This window comes from Alexandromys fortis, unplaced genomic scaffold (assembly GCF_014885135.2).
Source record: "Alexandromys fortis isolate MF-2015 unplaced genomic scaffold, M_Fortis_MF-2015_v1.1 scaffold_169, whole genome shotgun sequence".
NCBI lineage: Eukaryota > Metazoa > Chordata > Mammalia > Rodentia > Cricetidae > Alexandromys > Alexandromys fortis.
This window is the reverse complement of record NW_026068076.1, coordinates 1,764,150-1,791,913: the sequence shown is the minus strand read 5'-3', so window position 1 is coordinate 1,791,913 and position 27,764 is coordinate 1,764,150. Positions and strand designations below refer to the sequence as shown.

Genomic DNA, 27,764 nt, shown 5'->3' with positions numbered 1-27,764 from the left:
TTCCTAGTTCAGGTGGACAATCTTAGCTTAAGACTTGACTTGCAGAAGTCAGTGGCGTTCAAACCTCTCTCTCTCTCTGCATTGTTTTCTTATATCCATTGTTAGAATTGTGCTCTAATTAACATCCAGAAAGAATGACTCCCACAAAACACAAGTTGTTCTCTGACCTCCAAATGAAGGCCATGACATATATACACTCACAGCATAAGCATGTATATAAACAATAGACAAACATAGGCAAAAATAAAAATGTTTAAAAAGTTATTGAAAGTTAAGAATCATTAAACAGTTGCACAAATCTTTTTTTCAATGCAAAGTATTCATAGCTGTAGCATTTCCCCTTTATTTATTTATTTTTGAAAAAAATTTTCTCCTCCTCCCTGCCTCCCATTTCCCTCCCCTTCACCCCACTCCTCTCTCCCTCCCCCATTCTTCTTCCCCTCCTCCCTCTCTTCTCCCCCTCCCTCTCCAGGCTGAAGAGCAGTCAGGGTTCCCTGCCCTGTGGAAAGTCCAAGGTCCTCCCCCCGCCATCCAGGTCTAGGAAGGTGAGCATCCGAACAGCCTAGGCTCCCACACAGCCAGTACATGCAGTAGGATCAAAAACCCATTGCCATTGTCCTTGGCTTCTCATCAGCCCACATTGTCCTCCATGTTCAGAGAGTCCGGTTTTATCCCATGCTTTTTCATTCCCAGTATAAAACATGGGATAGTTAAGGACAATATTAAAAGTGCGTACTCTTTTTCAACATAAGCTTGACAGACTTTTTCTTTCTTAGTAAGATTGCTCCAGCTGTTCTGGAACATAAAGTGCTTCTGCTTCATTTATCCCCGGTAGCACATCATACCTTCTGCACACAAATTGACAACAGCAGCAAATACTTAAATACTTGAGATGTTCAGTTGCAGTTGAAATAATATTAGCTCAAGAGAGACAGCAAGTCCTTCATGGATTTGCCTGACAGGAAACATGGGCTTGGATAGTTCCAGTCACAAATATAACTACAGATTCCAGTGAGGACAGCATTGGAAATGCAGGTGAAATCAAATGGGCATGTAGGTTTGTTTAGAGATCCCTGGTTGGAAATATTGCAGTCAGTATGAAAATTAAATTTCTGAAGTTTAATCTCTTCGTGTTTTCACATTCTGGGTAAGTCTCTTTTGAATCTCCCAAAGATAAAGATAAAAATGGTTATTATAGGGTTTATCCGCAAGAACTATAGAGAAATATATTTAAAAAAATCAGAATGAGAAGCAACTGTTGCAAGTACTAGAAAATTATGCTATTAATTTAGGTGTCATCAGAGCACAAAAGCTCACATTCCAGGACTATGTGAACATTAGTAAAATACTGGAAATAATAGTGCTTAAGAGGAGCACATTAAACTCTGAGATCTGCCGAAGTGACTGCCGTTATTGCTTCTCTTTGGGTGTTAGGAAAGTAACACAAGGCTTTTAAAGACAAGAAGCAGTGCACTTTGAGACTGGCAGTGTTCACAATTTAGTGCTTAAGTGCTTTCCCAGTTTAACATGATTTAATGACGGCTATGGGGCAAGTGCCAATATCTTGTCTCCCATGTATATGTCTTTCTTCCTTCTCCAGTGTTCGTACTATGTATTTGATAAGATCTCATTATCTCTGTGGGTATATGAACTGGTTGCTCCTTTCTCTTTTCTTAGCTGTAAAGAGTATTGTTATTTTTGCCAAAGTTTTTAATTCTTAAGGAAAACATTGCTAAAAATACTGCTGGATCTGTTACTGTCTAGAGAGTGCAATGAGTATTTCTTGAACTGGTTTTCTTGAGCTATAATTGACAAAATAAATGGAGCACATTAAATATGTAAACATTTGAGTGAGCTTTGACAAATAATTGCCCATGAGGTCATCTCCACTCTTATGATAACCAACATTTCTGCCACACTCTCACTCTCTCCTTCCCCTCTAGTCTCCTTTCTTGTCCCATCCATCCTCATCTCTCCTCTAACTTTCCTCACTTTGTGTCTTCTATGCACTGCCCTGTGTCAGGCTTCTTTCCTTAATATAACTGTCCTGAGGTTCCCCATGATGCAGCATGTCATACAATATTATGGATGGGGCCGGGCGGTGGTGGCGCATGCCTAATCTCAGCACTCAGGAGGCAGAGGCAGGTGAATCCCTGTGAGTTCGAGGCCAGCCTGGTCTATAAGAGCCAGTTCCAGGACAGCTAGGACTATTACACAGGGAAACCCTGTGTCAAAAAAAAAAAAAAAAAAACAATAAAATAAAAAAGATAGAGAGAGAGAGAGAAAGAAGGAAATATTATGGACGGACCACATGGTGTCTGTCGTTCCCTTGTCTGTGGACACGGATGTTCTCAGGATTGCCTCGGTTTAGTCTGGGGAAGTGGCTCACTGGCTAAAAGTGTTTCCTCGCAAGGATGAGGACCTGAGTTAAAATTCCCAGAGCCCACATAAAATCTGGACGTGGAGTGAAAGCATCTGTAATCCTAGTGCCTTACGATGAAGAGCTTGCAAGCCAGTTAACATGACAAATATAGCAGGACAACACCAAAAACTAATGAAGTCCTGTGTCAAATAAGATTCCGGCAAGGGTTGCCACCAGAGGCTTCCTCGGACCTGCAAGCTACTGCCATGACACACACATGTATACATAACCATATATACAATTTAACCCCTTTTATTTTAATTGAATATAATGACATCATTTCCCTCATCCCTTTCCTCCTCCAAGTCCTCCCCTGATGGCTCTTTCCAGTACCTCTCATTTCAGGGCTGACCACTTGCTGTTTGATAACTAAATAAGGGCTCATCACCAGGGAAAGCTATTCCTCCTTTTCAAAGTGGTCATTAGTTGCCTGTAGATCTTGGTCTAGAGGTGAGTTCCTGGTAGAGTTCTGTCTTCCGGGTTAGCGTATCTGTTGATGTTATCCTGTTCAGATCGCGTTTAGTGGCCTTGTTGTTGAGGGTTTATCTTCCCTTGCATTTCTAGGAGACACAACCTCACAGCACACTTCCTGGTCCTCTGGCTTTTACAAGCCTTCCACTCCCTCTCCCTTGACATTCCCAAGATTCAGGAGTTTTGTTGAACTTGTAACCATTGAGACTACGCACCCCATGATCAGTTGGTATCTGCATTTTGACACGCACACATTGTTGACATGGTAAAACAAAGCTTGCTGTTATGAACAATGTGTGCCATTATGTAAGTATGTTTTCATTTCTGTTGAGTGTGTGTTTAGAAGTGGCTAGATATTACAGGAGTTGTCTCTTGAGCTTCTTAGGAAACTAACAAAATATTTTTCACTGTTGTGCCGTCTTCCCTTTTTAACAATGGTGTTTGAGACTTTCTGCTTGTCAGTCTCCTTGCTGACCTTGCTACGCTCAGTTTCTCTCATTCTAGTTACCTAGGTGGACATTTAATGGTATCTTAAATGTCTTTAATTTTCATTTTCTCAGCGACTAAAGGGGAAGCATCTGTTGGTCTCTTTGGCATCCTTGCATTTCTGCTGAAGTGCCTGCATAATTTTTCTCAAATTCTTCTTGGACAGAGAAAACCATGTCTATGCATTGGAAGATTCAGTGTTGTTACAATGCCATTTCTCTCCAGATTGACTTGTCTATTTTCTAGAAGCCAAATAAACGTTCTGTTTATTTCTTCAGGCCTGATAATTATTTTAAGATGATATTGAAACACAGAGGATACTGATGGACAAACAACTCTAAAGAACTGAGTTGGCGAAATGGCCACATCAGTTTTAAGACTTGAGAATTCTTTGTTCTTAAGGAATCTGGTGTCACAAAGATAGACAACTAGGTCACTGGGACACAACGCAGAAAGACTCAGACGTCTGTGTTCAGCAAGGTGCACACAATGGGTACAGCAAGGGCAGTCACTTTAACAAGTGATGTGGAGACAATTGGAGTCTGTGTGGCAGAGGTCAAACTGACTCACACAAAAAGATGAACTCCAGATGGACAATAAAAATAGTATAAAAGCTGAAACTCCAAAATTTCTAAAACAAACGTAGAAAATAGTTGAAGTTTTAGGTCAGACATCAGCTTCTTGTTATTCACCAGAAAACAACATCTAGGAGGGAACAACTTTGTAATTACAAATTTCTCTCTTTTTTCTTTTTTATTACTATATAAATAATACCATTCAAAATTTCCACTTCCTCCCCTCCTCCCACTTCCCTCCCAATCACCCACTCACATTTCCTTTCTCCCTTTCCAGTCCCAAGAGAGGGCAGGGTACCCTGCCCTGTGGGAAGTCCAAGGTCCTCCCCCCTCCATCCAGGCTTAGGAAGGTGTGCATCCAAATAGACTAGGATCCTCAATGGCCAGTACATGCAGTAGAGACAAATTCCAGTGCCATTATCATTGGCTTCTCAGTCTGCCCCAACTGTCAGCCACACTCAGAGGGTCCAGTTTGATCCCATGCTGGTTCAGTCCCAGTCCAGCTGGATTTGGTGAGCTCCCATTAGATCAGGACACCGTCTCAGTAAGTGAACCAACCCCTCGTGGTCCTGAATTCCTTGCTCATATTCTCCCTCCTTCTGCTCTTCAACTGGACCTTGGGAGCTCAGTCTAATGCTCCCATGTGGATCTCTGTCTCTATCTCCATCCATCACCAGGCGAAGGTTCTATGGTGATATTCAAGATAGTCATCAGTCTGACTATGGGACAAGGCCAGTTCAGTCATCCTCTCCATCACTGCCCAGGGCCCTAGATGGGGACATCCCCGTGAATACCTGGGATCTCTAGAGCCAAGCCTCTTGCCAGCCCCAAAATGGCTCCCTTAATTAAGATATCTTCTTGCCAGCTCCCATATTTGTCCTTCTTCCCTCTCAACCATCCCACTCCCCCAAGTTCTCCCCAACCCTCCCCTTCTCTCTCCCCCTCCCCTTCGCCCCACCCCACCCCCACCCTATGCTCCCAACTTTTGCCTGGCGATCTTGTCTGCTTCCAATTTCCAGGAGGATCAATCAATCTATCTATCTATCTATCTATCTATCTATCTATCTATCTATCTATCATCTATCTATCTATCTATCTATCTATCTATCTATCTATCTTTTTGTGGGGGGGTCACCTTATTAACTTCTCTAGGATTGTGAACTATAGGCTCAATGTCCTTTGTTTATGGTTAGAATCCACTAATGAGTGAGTACATACCATATTCATATTTATGGCTCTGGGTTATCTCACTCAGGATACTGTTTTCTGTTTCCATCCATTTGCATGCAAAACTCACTATGTCATTGTTTTTTACTCTAAATTGTATATATTTCACACTTTATCCATTCTTCCATTGAGGGGCATCTAGGTTGTTTTCAGGTTCTGGCTATTACAAATAATGCTGCTTGAACATAGTTGAGCAAATGCTTTTGTAGTATGATTGGGCATCTCTTGGGTATATTCCCAAGAGTGGTATTGCTGGAACTTGAGGAAGGTTGACTCCCAATTTTCTAAGAACCTGCCACACTGATTTCCAAAGTGGTTGTACATTTTGCATTACCACCAGCAATGGATGAGTGTTCCCCTTACTCCACATCCTCTCCAGCATAGGTTATCATTGGTGATTTTGATTTTAGCCATTCTGACATGTGTAAGATGGTATCTCAAAGTTCTTTTGATTTGCATTTTCCTGATAGCTAAGGAAGGTAAACATGTCCTTAAGTATCTTTTTGCCATTTGAAATTCTTCTATTGAGAATTCTCTGTTCAGTTCAGTACCCCATTTTTTAATTGGATTATTTAGAGTATTAATGTCTAATTTCTTGAATTCTTTATATATTTTGGAGATCAGACCTTTGTCTAATGTGGGGTTGGTGAAGATCTTCTCCCATTCAGTAGGTTGCCTTTTTGTCTTAATGACTGTGTCATTTGCTTTACAGAAGCTTCTCGGTTTCAGGAGGTCCCATTTATTCATCATTGCTCTTATTGTTTGTGCTACTGACATTATACATAGGAAGTGGTCTCCTGTCCCCATGTATTGCAGACTACTTCCCACTTTCTCTTCTTTCAGGTTCAGTGTGATCCGATTTATATTAAGGTCTTTAATCCATTTAGCCTTGAGTTTTGTGCATGGTGATAGCTTGGATCTATTTTTATTCTTCTACAGGTTGACATCCAGTTATGCCAGCACCATTGTTGAAGATGCTTTCTTTCTTCCATTGTATAATTCTAGCTTCTTTGTCAAAAATCAGGTGTTCATAGGTTTGTGGGTTAATATCGGGGTCTTCTATTCATTTCCATTGGTCGACTTCTCTGTTTTTATGCCAATACCAAGCTGTATTCATTACTGTAGCTCTGTAATAGAGTTTGATGTCAGGGATGGTAATGCTTCCAGAAGTTCCTTTATTGTATAGGATTGTTTTTGCTATTCTGGGTTTTTTGTTTTTCCATATAAAGCTGATTATCGTTCTCTCAAGGTCTGTAAAGAATTTTGTTTGGATTTTGATGGGAATTGCATTGAATCTATTGATTGCCTTTGGTAGAATTGCCATTTTTACTATGTTGATCCTACCAATTCAAGAGCATAGGAGATCCTTTCATTTTTCTGGTATCACCTTCAATTTCATTCTTCAAAGACTTAAAGTTCTTGTCAAATAGATCTTTCACTTCTTTGGTTAGAGTTACCCCAAGATACTTTATGTTATTTGTGGCTATTGTGAAAGGTAATGTTTCTCTGATTTCCCTCACTGCTTCTTTATCCTTTTGTGTATAGGAGGGCTAGTAATTTTTTTGTTTGAGTTGATCTTGTATCCTGCCACATCACTGAAGGTATTTATCAGCTGTAGGAGTTCTTTGGTAGAGTTTTTGGGGTCACTTGTGTACACTATCATATCATCTGCAAATAGTGAAAGTTTAACTTCTTCCTTTCCAATTCGAATCCCCTTGGTGCCCTTATGTTGTATTATTGCTATTTCTAGAACTTCAAGCACTATATTGAAGAGGTATGGAAAGAGTGGACAGCCTTGTTGTGTTCCTGATTTAAGTGGAATCACTTTGAGTTTCTCTCTATTTAATTTGATGTTATCTGTTGGCTTGCTGTTTATTGCTTTTATTATATTTAGGTATAATCCTTGTATCCCTAATCTCTCCAAGACCTTTATCATAACAGAGTATTGAATTTTGTCAAATGCTTTTTGGCATATAATGAAAGGATCATATGTTTTTTTTCTTTGTTTATTTATATGATGGATTACATTGATAGATTTTTATATGTTGAACCAGCCCTGCATTCTGGGATGAAGCCAACTTCATCATAATGGATGTTTTTTATGTATTCTTGGATTGGTTTGCCAGAATTTTATTGAGAATTTTCGCATTGATGTTCATGAGTGAGATTAGTCTATAATTTTCTTTCTTGGTTGAGTCTTTGTGTGGTTTTGGTATCAGGGTAACTGTAGCTTCATAAAAAGAGTTTGGTAATGACTCTTCTGTTTCTATTGTGTGGAACACATTAGCGAGTATAGGTATTAGCTCTTCTTGGAAGTTCCGGTAGAATTCTGCACTAAAACCATCTGGTCATGGGCTTTTTTTTTTTTTGTTGGGAGATTTTTGATGACAGCATCTATTTCTTCACAACTTATAGGTCTATTTAAATTGTTCACCTGGTCTTGATTTAATTTTAGTATATGGTTTTTATTTAAAAAAATGTCCATTTCTTTTAAATTTTCCAATTTTGTGGCATAGAGGCTTTTGTAGTAAGATGTAATGATTCTCTGAATTTTCTCAGTGTCTGTTGTTATGTCCCTCTTTTCATTTCTGATTTTGTTTGCATGTTCTCTCTCCACCTTTTGATTAGTTTGGATAGGGGTTTGTCTATCTTGTTGATTTTCTCCAAGAACCAGCTCTTTGTTTCATTGATTCTTTGGATTGTTTTCAGTGTTTCTATTTTGTTGATTTCAGCCCTCAGTTTGATTATTTTCAGTCTTCTACTCCTCCTGGGGGAGTCTCCTTTTTTTTCTAGGGCTTTCAGGTGTGCTGTTAAGTCTCTAATGTGAGCTTTCTCCGTTTTTTTTTGTTTGTTTGTTTGTTTTGTTTTTTTTTTTTTTTTTTTAATGTGGGCATTTAGAGCTGTGAACTTTACTCTTAGCACCGCTTTCATACTGTCTCATAGGTTTGGGTATGTTGTATTTTTATTTTCGTTGAATTCAAGGAAGGCTTTAATTTCTTTATTTCTTCCCTGACCCAGGGGTGGTTCAGTAGTTGACTGTTCAGTTTCCATGAGTTTGTAGGCTTTCTGGGGGTAGAATTGTTGTTGAATTCTAACTTACACAGGTAGTTACTACAAATTTTTTGTATCTGTGGGTGTTTGCTTTGTTACTGATTATGTGATCAATTTTTGAGAAGGTTCCATGAGATGCTGAGAAGAAGGTATATTCTCTTCTCTTTGGGTGGAATGTTCTATAGATGTCTGTTAAGTCCATTTGATTCATTACATATGTTAAGTTATCTTATTTCTCTGTTAAGTTTCTGTCTGGTTGACCTGTCCATTGGTGAGAGAGGAGTGTTGAAATCTCCTACTATTAGTGTGTGGGGTTTGACGTGTGCTTTGAGCTCTAGTAATGTTTCTTTTACATATGTGGGTACTTTTATATTAGGGGCATAGATATCCAGGATTGAGACTTCAACTTGATGAATGTTCTTGTTATGAGTATAAAGTGTCCTTCTCCATCTCTTCTGATTGATTTTAGTTTGAAATCAATTTTGTTAGCTATTAGTATAGACACACCCACTTGTTTCTTAGGTCCATTTGATTGGAAAACCTTTTCCCAACCCATTACTCTGAAGTAATGTCTGTCTTTGAAGTTGAGGTGTTTCTTGTAAACAGCAGAATGTTGGATCCTGTTTTTGTATGCACTCTCTTAACCTGTGCCTTTTTATAGGTGAATTGAGTCCATTGATATTAAGTGATATTGAGGACCAGTGATTAACTCTGGTTATTATTATTATTTATTTATTTTTTTGGTGGTAGTGTTTGTGTGTTTCACTTCGTTAAGTTGTGCTGGTGGAGGGTTGTCAAATTCTGTGTTATTATGGGTGTTGTTGGCTTCCTTGGGTTGTGGTTTTCTTTCTAGTACTTTCTGTAAGGCTGGGTTTGTGGCTACATACTGTTTAAATCTATTTTTGTCCTGGAATATCTTGTTTTCTCCATCAATGGTGAATGCAAGCTTTGCTGGGTATAGTAGTCTGGGCTTGCATCCATGGTCTCTTAGTGTCTGCAGCACATCTATCCAAGACCTTCTGGCTTTCATGGTTTCCATTGAGAAGTCAGGTGTAATTCTGATAGGTTTACCTTTATTATGTTACTTGACCTTTTTCCTTTGCCGCTCTTAATAGTCTTTCTTTATTCTGTATGTTTTGTGTTTTGATTATTATATGGCGAGGGGATTTTTTTTTATCTACTATATTTGGTGTTTGGTGTTCTGTATGCTTCTTGTATCTTCATAGCAATATCCTTCAGGTTGGGAAATGTTTCTTCTATAATTTTGTTGAATATATTTTCTGGGTTTTTGAGGTGTAATTCTCCTTCTACCCCTCTTATTCTTAGGTTTGGTCTTTTCATGGTGTCCCAGATTTCCTGTATGTTTTGTGTTAAGAATTTGTTGGATTTGCTGTTTTCTTTGATCAATGAGTTTATTTTCTTTATAGTATCTTCAGCGTCTGAGATTCTTTCTTCTAGCTCTTGTATTCAGTTGGTTATACATGTCTCTGTAGTTCCTGTTAGTTTACCCAGATTTTTCATATCCAACTATCCCACGGTCTGTGTTTTCTTTATTGCCTCCATTTCGGTCTTCTGGTCTTGAACTGTTTCCATTATCTGTTTGATTGCTTTTTCTTGGTTTTCTTGGGTATCTCTGAGAGATTTATTCATTTATTCTAACTTTTTGTTTGTCTTCTCATCCATTTCTTTAAAGGAGTTTTTCACATCTTGCTTAAGGGCCTCTATTATTTTCATAATGTTACATTTAAATTCGATTTTTTCTTCTTCTGGAATAGGGTGTTCAAGTCTTCTTCTTGTGTGTTCACTGGATTCTGGTGTTGTCATGTTGTTTTTCAGGTTGTTGGAGGAATTCTTGCATTGGTGCCTGCCCATCTCTTCCTTTAGATGCAGCCTGGAGAGTCTTGGCGTCTTGGTCCAATCTTTGTTGTTACTGTCTGTGTAGTTGGGGGATTTTCTTGGTCTGCCCTCTCTTAGGACCCCTCAGCACTGTAGCTGGATCTAAGGACCCCGCAGATGGAAAGGAGTGCTTAGGGGCAAGATGGGATGGGATGGGGTAATTAGAGAAAGCCAGTAGCTGGGGAGACACCCCGCAGAATGACCAGAAACATTTAGGGAAGTGGATGAGGCCTGTACTCCATTCCTGGGACTGTCCAGCTGGGCGGGCATACACTTATCCCTCTGGATGGGTCTCCTCAGTGCAGGAGCAGGAACTCTTCCTGGGCCAAGGACCTTGTAGACAATAGGGAAGGCTTGGGGGAGGTAGCGTCATGTGGAACAAAGAAGCACCTGCAGCAGGAGCTGGAGGGGCCCTATACTCCATTCCTGGACCATCTGGTCTGGCAGGCACATACGTGTCTGGATGGATCTCCTCAGTGCAGGAGCAGGGTCGTTTGTAAATAGATGAAATCCCAGATCTGTTCAAGGGGGTGTGACATTTCCACACCCATCCTCAGCCATGCATTCAGGTTCATGCATGTTCCTAGCAGTGGGTTTGGGTTTGGGTTATCGTAGTGTAGCTATTACTAACATAGTCTTACTTATTTTTGACTTGAGTTTTCATTTTTTATTACATATTTCAAGTTGATAGACTTTATTAAAATATTAATATATCAACTATAGCAATAGTTTTGGTGACATCTAAACTTGTTTACATTACAAAATAGAGTTGGCTTTTTTATTTCAAAAAATATATGCCTTATTTCCCTTGTAAAACTTAATGAATCTTGACTTTAACTTTGGCCACATTGTTGTTTTTTTTTAGTACACCTTTGTAAGTATTATTGCTAACATATTGAAATAACTTAGTATTTTAATTGGATAATTTCAAAGTAAGGTTTTGTGTGTGATTTGACAACTAAGTTGAACAACTTGAGTCTGTTTGCTGGCTTTTGGTGGGATTGTTTTACTCCAGTCTCCCATGTCAGGACAGTTGCTAAAAGAAGTGTTCTCCTCCTTCTTTGCCTGGATTGGGTGTGTATCTAGGATTGAAACAGTTATTCTGCAAGTCGCTCTAGTGAAGTCTCATAATGGTTTTCAGGGCTTAAGGTTCACTTTTTTTTAATTAATTTATTTATTTTTTGCCATCTACGTCTGGTCTGAAGGTTACTTGTGAATTTTTTTTCTTCAATAATCTGTTGTTTTCTCATTTTAAAAGTGTATTGTTCAAAATGCAGTTAGGATCTTTGTATGTAGAAGAAATGGCCAATGTGTTTATAAATACTTTAAAACAAAGAACACTACTATAAAAAATGTTTTTTCATTTCTTTTGAATGAGTTAAACATTAGGTAAGTAGTGAAATAAGTCACAGATTTTAAATGCACTGATGTAGATCTAGATGGGACAAGGGGAAGGCCAGACATGCTGATTTTAGAACTAGCTGTGTGGTTTAATTCAGTGAGTTTCTCTTGTGAGTTTTTCTTTTACTTACATCTGTACTCAGTGTGGCACGCCATAAAGACATTCCCCTTCATGTTCAAAAGGTTATTTTCAGACATAAGGTCTAGTTTCAGTTCTTATCCTCTAACCCCATCCTTGAAACTCAGTAGTTTGGAAGATGTGAAGCCATTTCTGCTAACAGAGCCAACAAGGCATTGGACTCTACAGACTTACTGCAGTAATGGGATGGTGAGTGTGAGGATGTCCACTCGCCAGCCTCTAAGGGACACTTTGCTTCCATTCTCACTTCTTTTGAATGAATACATCTATACTGATTTCAGACTTGGTATATATCCTGATTATTTGAGACAGTAAAACCCTAGTTTTTATAGTGGACAATGAGGACTGCTGAGAACTCAAGAACAATGGCACTGGGTTTTGATCCTACTGCACATACTGGCTTTGTGGGAGCCTAGGCTGTTTGGATGCTCACCTTACTAGACCTGGAAGGAGGTGGGTGGTCCTTGGACTTCCCACAGGGCAGAGAACCCGGTCTGCTCTTCAGGCTGATGAAAGAGGGAGAGTTGACTGGGGGAGGAGGAGGGAAAGGGGAGGCAGTGGCGGGGAAGAGACAGAAATCTTTAATAAATAAATAAATAAAATAAAAAAAGTTCTTTTAAAACTGCTCTTATAAAAACTTTTAGCAAATAGTTGTATCTTTTAAATACATCACAATATTTTATAAGAAACACTTTCCTAAGGAAAAAGTATAAATTATATTTTAAAATCAATCATGGCTTATTTAGTGAAGTGTAAGGAAATGCAGACCTTGGAGATAAAGTTCAGTAGCTGACTCTTGACTAGTGTGGTCTGTCTTTGGTTGAATGCCCAGCTTAGTAAGAAGACAAGTAAAATACAACAAAAAGCATCTTCATACTGTTGTACTAATTAGGTTTTCAAAGCTTGATAATTGCTAATGTTTAAAGATAGTCCAATCATAAATACCACTGTGTTTAATTTCATTTTGTAGTAAAAAAGAATAATTTTTAGTAAAATTATGTGTATGCCCAATGCATTGTGTATGACAAACATCAATATGTTTATTCATATATACTTCACTTCATGTGATTTCTGTTCATTTGATAGCCTGTGCCATGTGGTTATATAAAGACCATTCCTGATAATGTGTAGACCCGTGCATGACACAGGTCATGCTAACGCTATCTGGGGTAAAGTATGAACAGCAAGGAAGCGTGATTCTGTCAGTCCACATTCTGGGGGAAGTGAGACAGCCTCAGAGGACTGAGTGCACTGTTTTGAGTGGAAACCAATCAGCTGTTTCTGGAGCGCATTAACTTCCCAGCTTCTGCCTTTCACAGAGCTCCTTGGTAAATGTCCACAGTCAGTTCTTGGCGGCACTGGACTCACTGAAGGTATTCTGGGATGTTATGGATGAAATTGATGAGAAGACCTGGGTTCTGGAACCAGAAAAACCTCCCCGGAGTGCAACTGCACGCAGGATTGCATTGGGTAGGAAAGGAGAATGAGAATGTTTTCAGGTGTCTGACTTTATTTTCTATTGTTTGCAAAAATGTGTTTGAAAATGGCATTTAAAAATCTTAGATGAAACTTCTTTATATGGAGTCAGCTTTTGAAACTCTGGGAACTAAAACCTGATTTTTATTACTATATGGTTAATAGTAATTGCTTTAGGTAGAAAGGCAAGTGCTAAGGTGTTTCGGGAGCCACATTCAGATAGCGTTTTAATTAACGTTAGTCAGCAGAAATTGTGGGGCAGATAATTCAAAATGGATGCTACGCAGACTAGAAGCCTGTGTTAGAAATAATGATGTCTTCATCTTCTGTTGAAGCCAAAATTTGGCAATACTTTCTGATAATAAATAGAGGGGAAATCCAGGCAGTAGTGGCACATGCCTTTAAGCCCAGTGCTTGGGAGGCAGAGGCAGGTGGCTTTCTGTGAGTTCGAGGCCAGCCTAGTCCACAAAAGCTAGTTCCAGGAAAACTAGCGCTACACAGAGAAACCCTGTCATGAAAAATCCAAAAAAAAAAAAAAAAAAAAAAACAAAAAAAAAAAAACACCACCAACAACAAAAACAAAATAGAGGGGAGGACACTAAATTAGGTCTTGCCACTGACAGTAAACCTAAGGCTCCATGTGAGCACTGAGGTGATGGGTTCCTCCTTTACTGTACAGGAGCAGGTGTGCAGTTCCCATGGTCTGTAACCTGTCAGATGGTTGTTTTCAATATTTTAGAGTTCAACCCCTGTAAAGATTTTAGATTTTTAAACTATATTTCTCAGCACATTATGGTAATATCTGCTGCTGGTCTGCCCATTTAAGTTTTTTTTTTTTTAGTCTGGTTAAATGCTACTGTAAAGAATATGTTCCAGTAGACATTGTGAAACAGTTATATGAATTCAACAGAAGTCAGTGAAGGGCACCTATACTTTCTATAGGGCATAACAGGAGGGTGGGGCTGCAGAGCATAGGAATGCAGCTCTTTACTAGCAAGAGTGTTACTGTCCAGTCTGGGAAAGTCTAATAGCATTTCATTTGGAATAATCAACCAACTATAATATATTTGTTGGCAGGTAGATGGTAAGAGTGAAAACATTCTTTCGAGAAATGTCATGATTTCTAAGCATCATGGCCCCGTTAAAATAATTATCCTTGAACTATGCTTTCTAGTAGATTTCTAGTAGTTCGGCTAGAACAGCCAAGCTGTATTCATGCTTTATATTTCTTTTCACTCTTCTTCCTGCTTCAGGCAATGATTTGCTGTCTTCGGGCCAAGCTTTGAGTTGAAAGATGTGTTCCTACGGCCATTGCCTCAGAGACAGCATTTTCTAGTCTTTAGCAGACAACATTGCTCTAGGCTAGTGAAAAGTGTGTGTCCCTGTACTGGCAAATGAAGTGGGCAATTTTAATTTTTCTCATTGAATTGACTACACCACATATCACTGTTTTACTTTCACCATTCCTTTTTGCCAGTTTGTGTATTTAAATTTATTATTTCCCACTTTATCAAAAAGCTTATAGAATTTATCATACTGCTTCTGTTATAAAAAGTGAGTTCAAATTGATCTTCACTATACCAGACACCTTCACCAACTGGTGGAATCTGTACATACTCAGTAAAGTTAAACCTGGAAGGGAATCTAGTGCTAAGTGAAGTCATTTTTCTTAGCTTCAAAAATAGCTTCTTTGAGTTATTAAGTAAGAGAAACATCTGTTTTATATGAATTAAACATTTGTTAACTCACAAGGAAAAGTCTCAGCTTTGTGTCAAGCATAGTCACTAAGATTTTATGCAAGTTTTCTTAGATATGTCAGTTTTTAACAGTTGTAACATTAGTTTTTCTTACTTTTGACTATAATTATATGAAATATTAAGTTTGTAAAGAAAGTTATAAAAAGTAATTTAGCTTATTACTTAAGTGTATGATTTTTTTATATATTAAAGGCCTCTATAATTCCACTGAAAATTTTTTTATTAAACTTTACTGGAACATAATTAGCAGAATATTAATTTAAGTTAATCATATAAATTTTGGTCTTGTCTTTTGAAACTTGAGGTCCTTGAATCTTTAATGATAGTCATAATTTCAAAAATACTTCTCACTGTTAAAAAATGGTATATTTGCCTCTACACAGCACTAAAATAAAAACAAAAATAAAAATCAATTTGGCTAGTTTTTCCTAAGAATAAAATAGGTGGCCAGGTCAGCATGTTCTGAGTTTGTAGTGGCTTGCTTGATGAGCTGCCCACACACATCTAAAAGCTGCTTCTTTCATTTCAGGGCATAATGTTTCCATCAACATAGAGGTAGACCCCAGGCACCCTACCATGCTTCCTGAGTTCTGCTTTCTCGGAGCTGACCACGGTATGAGAACTTAAAGTTAAGGATCTGGAACAGATTCATAAAATCCTGTCTGACATTAAATATTTAAAAATATTAATATTACCATTGTTCTAAATGTATTTCTCATTCTGAATTATACACTTTAGTTAATAGATAATTTATATTTTAAGCCAACTAGCGAAACAAATACTGTAGCAGCTGTATCTTTGCAAAACAAGATCAACTAAGCCTAAATTATTAAAACTTTTTCCCTCTTTTTAATATTCAAGTGACAAAACCGCTGGGAATCAAGCTGAGTGGGAACCTACATTTATGGTAGGTACCTTGGCACTGTAATTGGTACTGTTCTGTGCCTTAACAAACTTTATAGGGATTTTTTTTTCTCTGCATTTTCATTTTCAGGGATCCAGAAAATAGTCTGTTACAAAATTTGAAAGATGTTTTAGAAATTGACTTTCCAGCTCGTACTGTCTTGGAAGGATCTGTAAGTTTAATTATTGTCTTAATAGGCTACATTTTGTGAATAATAAAATTTAAATGCTTCTCTTAAAAAATCTGCAGGAATTTTGTAACACAGACCTCAGTTACAAGAAAATATTTCTATCTATGAACTTGTTAACCTCCGCTAGGTGGTAACATTGGCATCACTGAACTTGCTAGCCTCCGCTAGGTGAGTTTCGTGTGCTTTGTTCATGGTCTTCATCAGCAAGTGCCCAATGACAGCTACACGTATGAGAAGTACAAAGGAAAGACCACTAATGAGATGTTTGGTCTTTTCTACTGTCGGCTTATGGATGGCTACAGTGCAGTTTTAAGCTTGCTGTAAGCTTGTGGAGAGCAGCAGTAGTTTTCAGGGGTGAGCAGCACCATTGGTACTGTAAAGATAATGAAGGCGGGGCTGACTTTGGACTGAGCCACGGCGATCAACACTAAATGATGGCGATGGTTTTCTTTTCCCTCTGCTGTAGAATTGTGCGATTTTGTGTTCACGAGCTGATGTCAGATCTGACTTTGTGTATACACAGACATGATTATGTATATGGAAAAAGTGCTAAAATGCAAGCATTTTGCCAGCCAAAGATGAAATCTGTGTGTATATGAGTGGACAAAGGAGCACTATGCAAATGACTAGGTGTTATAACCTGCATGTATGTTCCACAATACAGAAACACACTTTGTAAAACAGATATAAAAACTAATATTAAGTAGTGCTATTCTTTCTTCCTAATCTACCGTATGCTCATTAGACAGACATGCTAACAAAACCTTTTCTTTTGAAGGACTTTAGTATGGACTGTGGGATCTGTTATGCCCATCACCTTCATGGTACCATTCCTGATCAAGTGTGTGATAATCCCCAGTGTGGACAGCCTTTCCATCAAATGTGCTTGTATGAGGTAAAGCTGGCAACCATGTACATATGAAATAGAGCCTAAGATCTGTTTACTAAGGCATTTCCCTCCTTTGCCACAAACCCCTACTACTAGTTAATTTTACATGTTCATGGGCTTTATTTCTTCATCTTGGATTCTATTGAGTGTGCCAGAGAATCCCAGGGAGAAAACCAATAACACACTGGTGACTAGCAATATTAACCCATAATGAACTGGTGGTAGGTATAACTGAAATCTCCCTAGTCTGCCACCACTATGCCGAATCTCTAGATCTGCCAGATGAGGGCGATGAGACGGGAATGGAGTGAGGACGTTAGGAAGTAGTGCATGCTACTTTGCAGGCTGCATATACGTATGGGCTAAATACAGCAATTCTCCTTTGAAAACTCAAAGGTTTCTGTGACCTGAGCATCTCTCAGCTTTTTATTATCTTGTCTACATGACTTATAGTAGCCTTCATCTCTCAGTCATTTCATTCCTGTAGGACACAGCTCATATGATTAACTGTCTGCATCCATAGCACCTTATAGGGGGAAATGCCATTAGCTTTTAGTCTCTCCCTTTTGACATAGGTTTAGTATGTAGTTGGTGCCATTTACCCTTTCTTAATGGGAAACTTAGGAATAGTCAATTTACCTCAGAAATACCAGGTCTACTTGGGAAATTCTAATGGAATCTGTACTTTCTTATTTTCCAAAACTGTTGCCTTATACTTGTAATCAGTGCAGTGAAAAATTAACCCATTGTTGAGTTAAGATCATAATCTCGAAACCCTAAGATATATTTTATAAAGTAATTGCTGATAGGTCATTAATTGGCTTAGGTATGTGAACCACAGGAACTTGCATGAGTCTCTGTGTGTCTGTTTTGCATGTAAAGTGCGTGATTATCAGCCAAGTCTTAAAGGGCACATAATTTGCTTATACTAGGAATTTACATACCAAGTTTTAATGCTGATTTCCCAATTATTCAATGCAATAATAATTGGGCATGGGCTCAGACGAGGTTTCCCTTTCATAAAACAAAATGAGCCAGAGTCAGTCTGGGGCGGCCGGCATGTGTACACTGATGCTATCCCATATATTCTTCCACGCAGTGGCTGAGGGGGCTGAGCACCAGCAGACAGAGCTTCAACGTCCTCTTTGGTGACTGTCCCTATTGTAGTAAGGTAAGCCAGCTGTTGGTCACATTTCATGGAGCGCCTGGCTCTGGGGAGTGGGGTACAGAAGTGGGATATGTAGTATATTAGGTTGCATAACAGCTTTGAAAATTTGTTGTTCTGCATTTGATGAAACTGTGATCATTTCCTGTGAGACAAATTATCCTGGATATATCTTAATTTTCAAATTATCTTTGATCAAAAAGATTTATGTCTTCTGAATTTCTTGGCGATCTTAAGTATTTCAGAAGTATACTGTGAAATATTGTCCAATAGAAAGTCAATAATAAATTAAAATACTATTTTACTTCTTAAGAGTATGCCCAAAGTTAAAATCTCTCTCGTTCTTTCTCTCTCTCTCTTTCTCTATCAGCCAATTACCTTGAAAATGTCTGTGAGAAAACCCTGAAGGAAGAATGAGACACCTGTGAAGAGATGGGAATCGTGAAAAATTGTTTATAAAGAAAACAAACCGATTTATTTGATGACTTCAGAGAAAATACAAAGCGAGAAAAACTAATATGAGCAGGCAGACTACAGTGAGTCCATAGTAATACACATCTGCCTTCGTCTCCTCACTGAGAGACACCTGCGAAACTGACCTATCAGCGGGGCAAGTATATCTGAACTGAGGAGACCTTGGCTTCCTGATTGACTCTCTACTGGTACAATCCAGATAGGGCTTCCAGTATGAAGGTTGGAAACCCAGGTAGCTGGGTGTCTGTTGAAGACTGTGAATTTCACTCCGAAGATCTGAATACCCATATATATTTCTTCTCCTTGAGTTTTCCTACGAAATAAGTATATTTTAGATTTGTATTATCCAGGTATTTATTGTATATTCTTTAACAATGCTAATAAAATAACTCAGCCAGCAAGTCTGTCATTAACATAACTGTTGACGCTGGTCAGTGGTAGAGCACGCCTTTAATCCCAGCACTCAGGAGACAGAGGCAGGCAGATCTTTTGTAAGTTCAAGGCCAGCCTGCTCTACAGAGAGAATTCCAATTCCGGGACAGGCTCCAAAGCTATAGAGAAACCCTGTCATGAAAAACAAACAAAAACATTTTGACATTTGCCACATCAGGAGAGCACAGAAGGCTTTTGCAAGGCCGCGGGCTCTGCAGCTCTCCAGCAGGCCAGTTTTGTTTTGCCCGCTCCTCTTGAAACAGGAACAGTTGAACTACTGCTGGTTGCTCACTACTTAACTTGACTGAGGTCCAAGGTCATTCTATTTCCACTTTAGCTTGGGTGACCTCTGATGTACCCTCGCCTACCACCAGTTACTGAAATTCAGAAAAAGACAGCCTCATTTTAAAGAAAGAAGATGCCTGTCTATCTTAGTTATGTGAGCTCCATCCAGCGTACTGCATCCTCAGAATGCTGCTCTTCAAGCAGCTTTTCTCCTCCCCTCTCCCCACACAGTCCCTTTGAAAGGTCGGAAAGGAGCCCTATATGAGATATGGGTAGGCCAGGCACACTGGTGCACCCTTATAATCGCAGAACTTGAGAAGATTTCTGAGTTTGAGGCCAGCCTCTACACATTAAATTTCAGGTCAGCCAGGGCTATACAGGGCTATACTGTCTCACACAATGCCACAAACCAAGCAAAAAACAAGTCCAAACAAAAGATACATTGAGTAGAGATATTTTCTTCTTAAATAGAAGTCGATTCTTACTTGAGATTCATGAGAATAGCATTTTACTGACAATTTCAGTCACTGAAAGAAAACGAGTGACTTTTTTCTCCAGGATATCAAATCATTCTCATATCAAGGGGAAGAAACATACTACCAAATCCATTTCCAAGGGCCACAGACCATTGGGAAGTTGATTATATACTTAGTCAAGAACAGAAATCATAATTCTAAAATTTAAGAGGGACCTCCCGTGACTTTTCCAGCAATTCAGGAATAGCTAATGGTATCTCAAAGGAAGGTAGTACACTGGTTGGGAAGGCAGGCTGGGATACAAGCTTACAAATTTTCTTCATTAAAATCTTGCATGTTTTGTTAGTAGTTTTATTGGGACAGAGCCTTGTCCATTTGTCTATGTTTCATTTATGGATGCTTTTGCACTGAAATAGCACCGTTGAATAGCTCTGGCAAAAACTATGCATTGTAAAACCAAAAATATTTTCAATCTAGACACTCGAGAAGAATTTTGCTGGGCTGGAGTGTAACTCCATGGTAAAAAGTTTGCTTAAGTCCATGTGAGGTCCTGAATTGACCCTTTTGCACTGAGGAGGTGTTTGCTGGTCTCTGCATAGGAAATTGGTTTTCATGCATGAGAAGGCTGTTCAGTCACTTCCTCTTCCCTGATAAATACCCTAAAAAAAACCACTTAAGGAGAATGTTGAAATAAAGGCGGCTGAAGGTCATTGGCTAATAAAGAAACTGCCTTGGCCCATTTTATTGGTTAGAACATAGGTGGGTGGAGTAAACAGAAGAGAATGCTGGGAGAAAGAAGCTTAGTCGCCATGATTCTCCCACTCCAGACAGACGCAGGTTAAGATCCTCCCTGGTAAGCCACCTCGTGGGCTACACAGATTATTAGAAATGGGTTAAATTAATATGTAAGAGCTAGCCAATAAGAAGCCAGGCAGTGTTTAAAAGAATACAGTTTCCGTGTAATTATTTCTGGGCATAAGCTAGCCATGCGGGCGGCCGGGTGCCGGGGACGCAGCCTTGCCGCTCCTATCACTACAAGAGAAGGCTTATTTTGGCTCACAGCTCCTGAAGAAAGGGCCTTTCATGGAGGCAGGCAGAGAGTGAACAGAACGACGGGTGAGCTGTAAACTGTCAATCTTCCCCAGTAACTCACTCCCTCCTCCATCTCCTCCAGTGTCCACAAGCTTCTTAAACTACCGCCAACTGGGAGCTAAGTATTCCCACATGAGAGGTTAGAGGAGACATCTCCCATCAGACCACACAGAAGGCAGAGAGATGCCCATGTGAAAATACAGCTCTCTCTCAGGATTGGGGTGTATGTGTGGCTGCAACTCCGTGTTACCAAAAACTGAGTAATTCTGGCACAGCTTGTTATAAACGTAGCAAAGGCTTAAGGCAACACAGTAATCTATCTGTAGGATACTGGCTCTCAATCTAGACTGATGGTAACCCACAGAAATAAACAATTTCTAGAAATATTTGGGTTGTCACAATGTGGAGAGAGTACTGTGTGCATCTAGTGGATACATACAGAAATACTGCAGAGCTTTCTACACATATGGGGCCGTCATCCTACAGCAAATAGCCCAGCCCTAAATGCCAATAGTATTGCTTCTGGAAGGCCATCTTCTGAGCAGTTATTCACCTTAAATGTACATTATAGTCAGCTGGGGAGCTGGGAAAATACCAATGCTACTTCTAGTCAAGCCATGCATTACGGGTAGCAAGCAACTTCTTGCTATTAAGCTGATGAAGTGGACACAAAACAATAAAATTAGACAAAAGTCTATAGAGCCAACACTTTAAAAACATCTCAAACTAACAAGGAATACATGCGGAAAGAAAATGACCTAGACTTCAGAAAGTCTGCAATTTAAGATTATGAAGACCAGAGCAGAAGAAAAATTAGAAGTCCTGCTATGATCAAGTTAAGTGAATAAACCCATTTCCAGGGAGCAGAAGAGATGGTTTGGTGGTTAAGAGCATGTCCTCCTTTTGCAAAGAGCCCAAGTTTGGTTCCCAGCATCCACAGCCACCACTCCACTCCAGCTTCAGGAGATCCCGTGGCCACGGTAGGCACCTGTACTAATGTGCACTTAACGCACATGCAGAAACATGCACATGGGAACATAATATTTTTAATGAAGAAAAACTATACACTGTGAGAACAGACTCCAAATATTTTAGAGGACTTAAAGGAAAAGTTAAACCGCATTAAAAAGAATCTTAGCAGAGATATGAAAATATAATCCAATTCTGCTGAAAAATACAACATGGAAAATTCAAACGATTACTCACTAGGCTCAGTTGCTAACTAGAAACGGATGACTTGAGAGTTACCCTGCCACTGGGACAAAGAAATGTCCAAATATCAAGAGTGACCTAAAAATAGTGCCTCCACTGCCCATATAGCTATGCCAAGTAATCTTCCATGCATGTGCTTGGGACAGGAGCAGGAGGAGGGAGGAGGGAAACAACATGGATGAAGGGAAGGCTGAAAACTGTTCTCATCTGATGACAAAGTGAAGCCAGAGATTAAATACGCTCAACAGACCGATCGATAGCATGAAGATGACTTCCTGGACTGCGGCAGGACAGATGCCCTCAGAGCATCTCAGGGACAGCTACAGCATCACTCACTACAGGCTCAGACATGACAAACCATGGCTTTGAGTAAAGCTTAAAGCTTACTGGGAAACCCCAGGGTGACCCACCCGCCAACGATGGCCTTAGGTTTCACACTTCTGGGCTCCGGGATTGTAAGAGTGAGCCACCGCCGCCCAGTCCGTTGTAGTTCCACCAGTGTTTCAGTTTTTGAGCACTCATCAGAATTGATTGTTGGATTGCTTACAACATCCCAGGCTTTCTCTAGCACAGGGCTTCATAAATTATTCAACTATTGACCCTTTTTTAGGTGAATCAATTTTATGTGACTCTAGGTATACAAAAAAAATCAGTATACAAGTGAGATGAGTCCTTACCATAATTACATAATTTTAAATCATTTGTATGCATAATTATACTACTTATTAATGCTGAAATCAGTTTATAAACCACTGTAATAGAAGTACTTTTTTCTCACAAAAAGATATTAAACATAGATAAATAATCATCGAGCTGATTTTTGACAAAGCTCGGGTTGTAGAACACGTGAGTGGCAGTGTTTCCTCTGTTAGAGAGCTGTTGGATTTACTAACCACTCGCTAAAGTTAGTTCCTGTCTTTATACACTGCAAGACCACCATGACTAAAGCATATAGGAAAACTAGTACTTAGGATAAAAGTGAAATATTGAAATAATTGTAAAGGAGAGCTATAGTATACATATATGTAGAAGTAGAAAGTTTTGTTGGGACAACACAAATGGAGGGTAGTACCAAGTTGATGCACTGTGAGATTGTTGTGAGCTGCCTGTCCTCCTTAAACTCCAACCAAAATCTCATTGTCCTGCTTATGAGTAAGTTATCAAGTTAGTCCTTAAACTTTGACAGAGATGGGGCAGTGAGGGAGCTGAGAGAGGGTGAACTGGGAGGGATAGTTAGCACTAAGGGTCATTTGAGGGATCATACGGAAATCTACTGCAGTGGAAGATTCTTAAAATAGATATGTGTGTGTATGTATGAAAGCACTCTAAATTGGAATCATCAAATAACAGGGGAAACAAAGCCCCAACTATACATCTCTCACCACCAAATGAAACCTCCAGTACCAGGAGTGGGTGCCATCTAAGTGAGCTGTTGGCCAAAGAAGCCCACAGATAACTTCCAAACAACTCAGGCTATTCAAATCTACATATTGCTCTCCATGAACCGATAAGGCCCTACTGCTGACGACAACACCCACATACCTCACTGGACACAAAGAAGTCAAGCTGGTGCCTGACTAGAGCCTTCGGCCAACTGACTAGTGTTCACGGTACTGAAAGGCACTCTGCACGCTACCAGAAAGGGAAACACCAACCCAGTTGCAAGGTGAGGACTCCAATGGCGACCTGTTTGAATGATACACTGGTGTAATTGTGGCACAAAATCTGTGGGAGTCACCAACCACTCTGACCGGATTTAAGTCACACCCCATGAGATGGAAACCATGTCTTACACTGCTTAGGTGGCCAAGAACCCAAGACAAGAAAACCAAATACCATTCTGCTAAAAGAACTTAGCAGTAAAATGACTCCTAACTACTTGCTCCGCCATCTATAGAGAAGCTTCCTCCTGTAACAGATGAGAGCTAATACAGAGACCCACAATTGGGCAATAGCAGGGTGAGAGACCTAGGACACTCAGTTCTAAGTGGGATGTCTTCATCAAGTCCCTCTCCTCAGGGCTTGGGGAGCAATGTAGAAGAGGGAAGCAGAAAGGTTGTATGAGCCAGTGGGGATGGAGGGTACCAAGGAAACAACAAGACTGATATACATATGAACTCACAGAGACAGTAGCAGCATGCACAAGATCAAACCAGATGGGGTGCCCGCACTGACAGGGTAAGTGGATATGAGCCCCACTCTAACCCAGAAGTGATTGCCAATTGATAACTACTTGCAAAAAAAAAAAAAAAAAAGTTTTCCCCATGGAGTCTCACTGGGCATACAGACTACACTTATGGCAGCTCTATGTCCAGCTGTAGATGGTCAACACAAAATAAACACAATGGTATTTTAGAGATGTTTTGTCTCATAATGTTTTGTTTGGAACATTGGGTTTGTTTTGTTGTGTTTTTCCTTGTGAGCCTTTTGCTTATATATTATGGCTTCTGATTTTGTGTTTTTATGGATTTTGTGTGCTTGCATGCGTGTTTGTGTCTACGTATATGCATTTCTTATGCTTTTTCTGTGTTTGTTTTTCCTGTTTTGTTTTTGTTTCTTTCCTATTTTTAGGTTGCTATTTTGTTTTATAAAGAGAGAAAGAACGTGTGGAGTTGGATGGGTAAGAGGCTGTGAGAGGATGAGGGAAAATGGTAAACAGAATATATTGTATAAGAAAATTTTAGGTAAAAATATTGTGAAGAAGGACTCAGTTATCTTTAAATGGCTGGCCACTGAGAGTTTGACCATGCTCCAATTATGAAATGGGCAGCACAAATTGAACTTGGTGTAATTTTTCTTCTTTTTTGGGGGGAGGGCACAAGGATGAGAGAGTGAACCTAGGAGGAACTGAGAGTTAGTGTAATGAGGTGCACTTTATGCAATTCCCAAATAATACATGAAAATATTATGCTGAAATAAAAATAAATCTTATGGAGGGAGCAAGAATTAAACTGTTAAGCACTGCAGTTCATAAAGAAGACTGAAGAGTTGCCCTCCTAGTTTTAGAATGTGCTGTAAAGCTGCAGTAATATGTGTAGTGTGTACCGATGGGAGAAAATAGCCCAGGAGCAGTCCCCACCAACACACTTGGCTGGTTCTTTAAAAAGCATCCAGAGGAGTTCAGTTAGGAAAAGAGAAACATTGCTCCAAGGAATGATGTTGTGATCCAGTAAGTATAAAGAGTGGACCTCAACTCCCACCTCTTGCTAAACACAGGACCTGAGAGCCAAAATGCAACTATGAAGGAACAATATGAATAGACAGAGGCTGGCCATATTACAGACAGATGATGAGGACCTTGTGTGTGGACTATGGAAAGAAGTTCCAGAGCTCACATGCAAACACAGAGTCACAGCACATGGAAAGAAACTTCACAGAAGATATGTACATGACCAGTAACCACAATGCTACTGGCCATCAGAGCTGTACTCAGAAGTTGATACTAACATACATGTAAACGTGGTTAGATGTAAAAGACTGCAACATAAAATGCTGGGGAGGAAGTGTAGGAATGACCAGAACACGTGCATGGATTGGAGGGAACATAAACAATACAACTACTTTCCATGAATATTCGCCAACATTTTTAATCTATTTATTTGTTGGGGTTAGAGCTATGCTCACATCATGACTCATGTGTTGAGGTTTAGAGGGAAGCCTGTGGGAGTCAGTCCTTTCTTTACACCATGTGGATCTCTGGGGTCCATAGCAAGTTCCTCTACTTGCTAAACCATCTGTCCTGCCTATGTGCAAACATTTTATAATTGAACATCATTTGACCAATGATCTAGTAATTCCATGTCTCAGAAGAAATGCAATATACACAGCGGACTTGGGGTAGAATGAACACAGTATTTTCTATAAATACGTTAAACCAGAAGTGAGTCACGAATCCACTAGAAGGAAAATGGACACAAGAGTTGTGCACTGACAAGGAATAATTGGTATATTCATGAATATAGAGAAATCTCAAAAGGTAATGAATGAAAGGGTGGACATAAAACATATGCTATTACTGCACGGACATGGAATTTAAGAGGCAAACCTAACATAGACATGATTCTGAAGAACTCACTCTGGCGTCAAAAGACTGAGAAAAAGGAGCAAGGGCTGCTGGAGTGAGTGAGAACACTGTATCACATATCCCGCAGCACCACACATCCTACCGCACTACATGTACCATGGCACTGCACATACCACATCACTGCAATACCACCTCACTGCACTCACTTCCCACTGCAACCAACATCCCACCCATCCAACTGCACCGCACATACCACATCTCTGCACATCCCGCCGCACCACACATACCACGGCGCTGCACATCCCACCGCAATCCCACCACAACACACATCCCACACATCCCACAGCACAGCACTCACTTCCCACCACAACAAACATCCCACTGCACCACACATCCCACTACCAGGCCAGCCAAAGCGAATGTATTTCTTGTCCTGAAACCTGGGCATCTACTTTTCACAGGACCTCCTTGCCTTGCATGACAGAAGATTCCAGTACACAGTAAAGACTTAGCATTTCTGATTTTGTCACCCTGCAGTATTTGTGTTTAACTTTACAAGTGGGACTGTAAAATATGCCCATCTGAAGTAGATTTCTGTATGGGAGTTTAAAATAAAGCCACAAATAATGCTATTTCGTACTGAATAAATGTAAAAGGTTCCTCTGAGCACTAAGAGCAACACTGCTCTCTGGATAAACTTGTTTGCTTCTTGGATAGGAGATGCATAACACGCTACTTCTAATTTTTGCCTCAGCTGCCAAGAACTTCAGAGCCAAATTCAGTGCTCAGTTTAGTGATTAACAACCCAGCTGCCCCATATATCAATTTTTCTTGGGTGGAGGGTGAGAAAGGTGGGGGTATTAAATTATCCTGTTTCACACTGTGAACTGCTCCCAACCGTTGGAGAATGATGGTGCACAAATCAAATGAGACGCTGGCTATTCTGACATAATTAAACTTTACTTTTCCCTCCAGATAAATTTTGTATGCTTTGCTTTCCCATCCTAGGATGTCAGCTGAGGGAGGGCTTTTGCTGCTGTCTTCATGAGTCACTTGCAAAGGGCAAGTCACTCTCCACCCAGAGGATTCCAAACACAGCCCCCTGACAGGCAGATACTACCCTGATGTTTAATGGTAAGGATTAGAGGCCCGAGATCATGTGAAGTGCAGCTTATGCAGGGGAAGGGCCCCTCATGGACTGTAGACAGTGGAAGAAATCCAGTGTGCTTCGTTCCATTCTTAGGGGACCAGAAGGAGTCAGAGCTATCTGAGTGCGTGTTTGTCTCTAGTCCTGTAACAAATGCTGTAGGCTGCTTTGATTTTACCAGGTGGACAGGAGATTTTCTGCCCACATTGAACAAAATCACACAACGCTGGGCTCGGGAGCAGGGAGTTTGCGTTCCCAGTGTTTACGCTAAGGTCACATCAATGAAACAGTTCCACCGACTCTCACCGGTGCTGCTGCTCTGCTCAGTACAGCGCGGGGCTGATGTTCTTCGTGCTCCGTTCTCTGCGGCGCACTTGTCCCACAAACTTTCTTTGGGAACTTCTCTGGCAAGTCATTGGCTGCTTTGGGGGTAACCTTTGGTGAATCCACCTGTTGGTATGGAGTAAGACTATGTCATGAAATGAAAACTATGACATGTCTTTAAAACAAATTCAGTCACATTGCCATTCTCTAAAAACCTAAGCTGGGTAACACTGGGTTTGACAAAGACAC

General features: G+C 39.9%; 2 protein-coding genes across 8 annotated transcripts in view; one reads left to right on the top strand and one right to left on the bottom strand.

Annotated features, from left to right (window-relative positions):
- The window catches only part of Fancl (FA complementation group L), a 74,993-nt gene extending 56,430 nt beyond the window's left edge, over positions 1-18,563 (top strand). For 2 of the 3 annotated variants that reach the window (XM_050121699.1, XM_050121700.1), the window contains 7 exons: positions 12,988-13,138; positions 15,431-15,514; positions 15,763-15,808; positions 15,896-15,977; positions 16,774-16,890; positions 17,984-18,055; positions 18,420-18,563. In XM_050121699.1, the coding sequence (XP_049977656.1) occupies positions 12,988-13,138; positions 15,431-15,514; positions 15,763-15,808; positions 15,896-15,977; positions 16,774-16,890; positions 17,984-18,055; positions 18,420-18,455 (588 nt within the window). In that variant the 3' untranslated portion in view covers positions 18,456-18,563. The remainder of the gene's footprint in view (positions 1-12,987; positions 13,139-15,430; positions 15,515-15,762; positions 15,809-15,895; positions 15,978-16,773; positions 16,891-17,983; positions 18,056-18,419) is intronic. The other variant, XR_007588638.1, reaches the window with a different exon arrangement.
- The window catches only part of Vrk2 (VRK serine/threonine kinase 2), a 142,409-nt gene that overhangs the window by 12,752 nt on the left and 101,893 nt on the right, over positions 1-27,764 (bottom strand). For 2 of the 5 annotated variants that reach the window (XM_050121695.1, XM_050121694.1), the window contains 2 exons: positions 27,498-27,641; positions 18,537-18,836 (listed from right to left, as the gene is read on the bottom strand). In XM_050121695.1, the coding sequence (XP_049977652.1) occupies positions 18,537-18,836; positions 27,498-27,641 (444 nt within the window). Of the gene's footprint in view, positions 1-18,536; positions 18,837-27,497; positions 27,642-27,764 lie in introns of those variants that run through there. The other 3 variants (XM_050121696.1, XM_050121698.1, XM_050121697.1) reach the window with 2 other exon arrangements.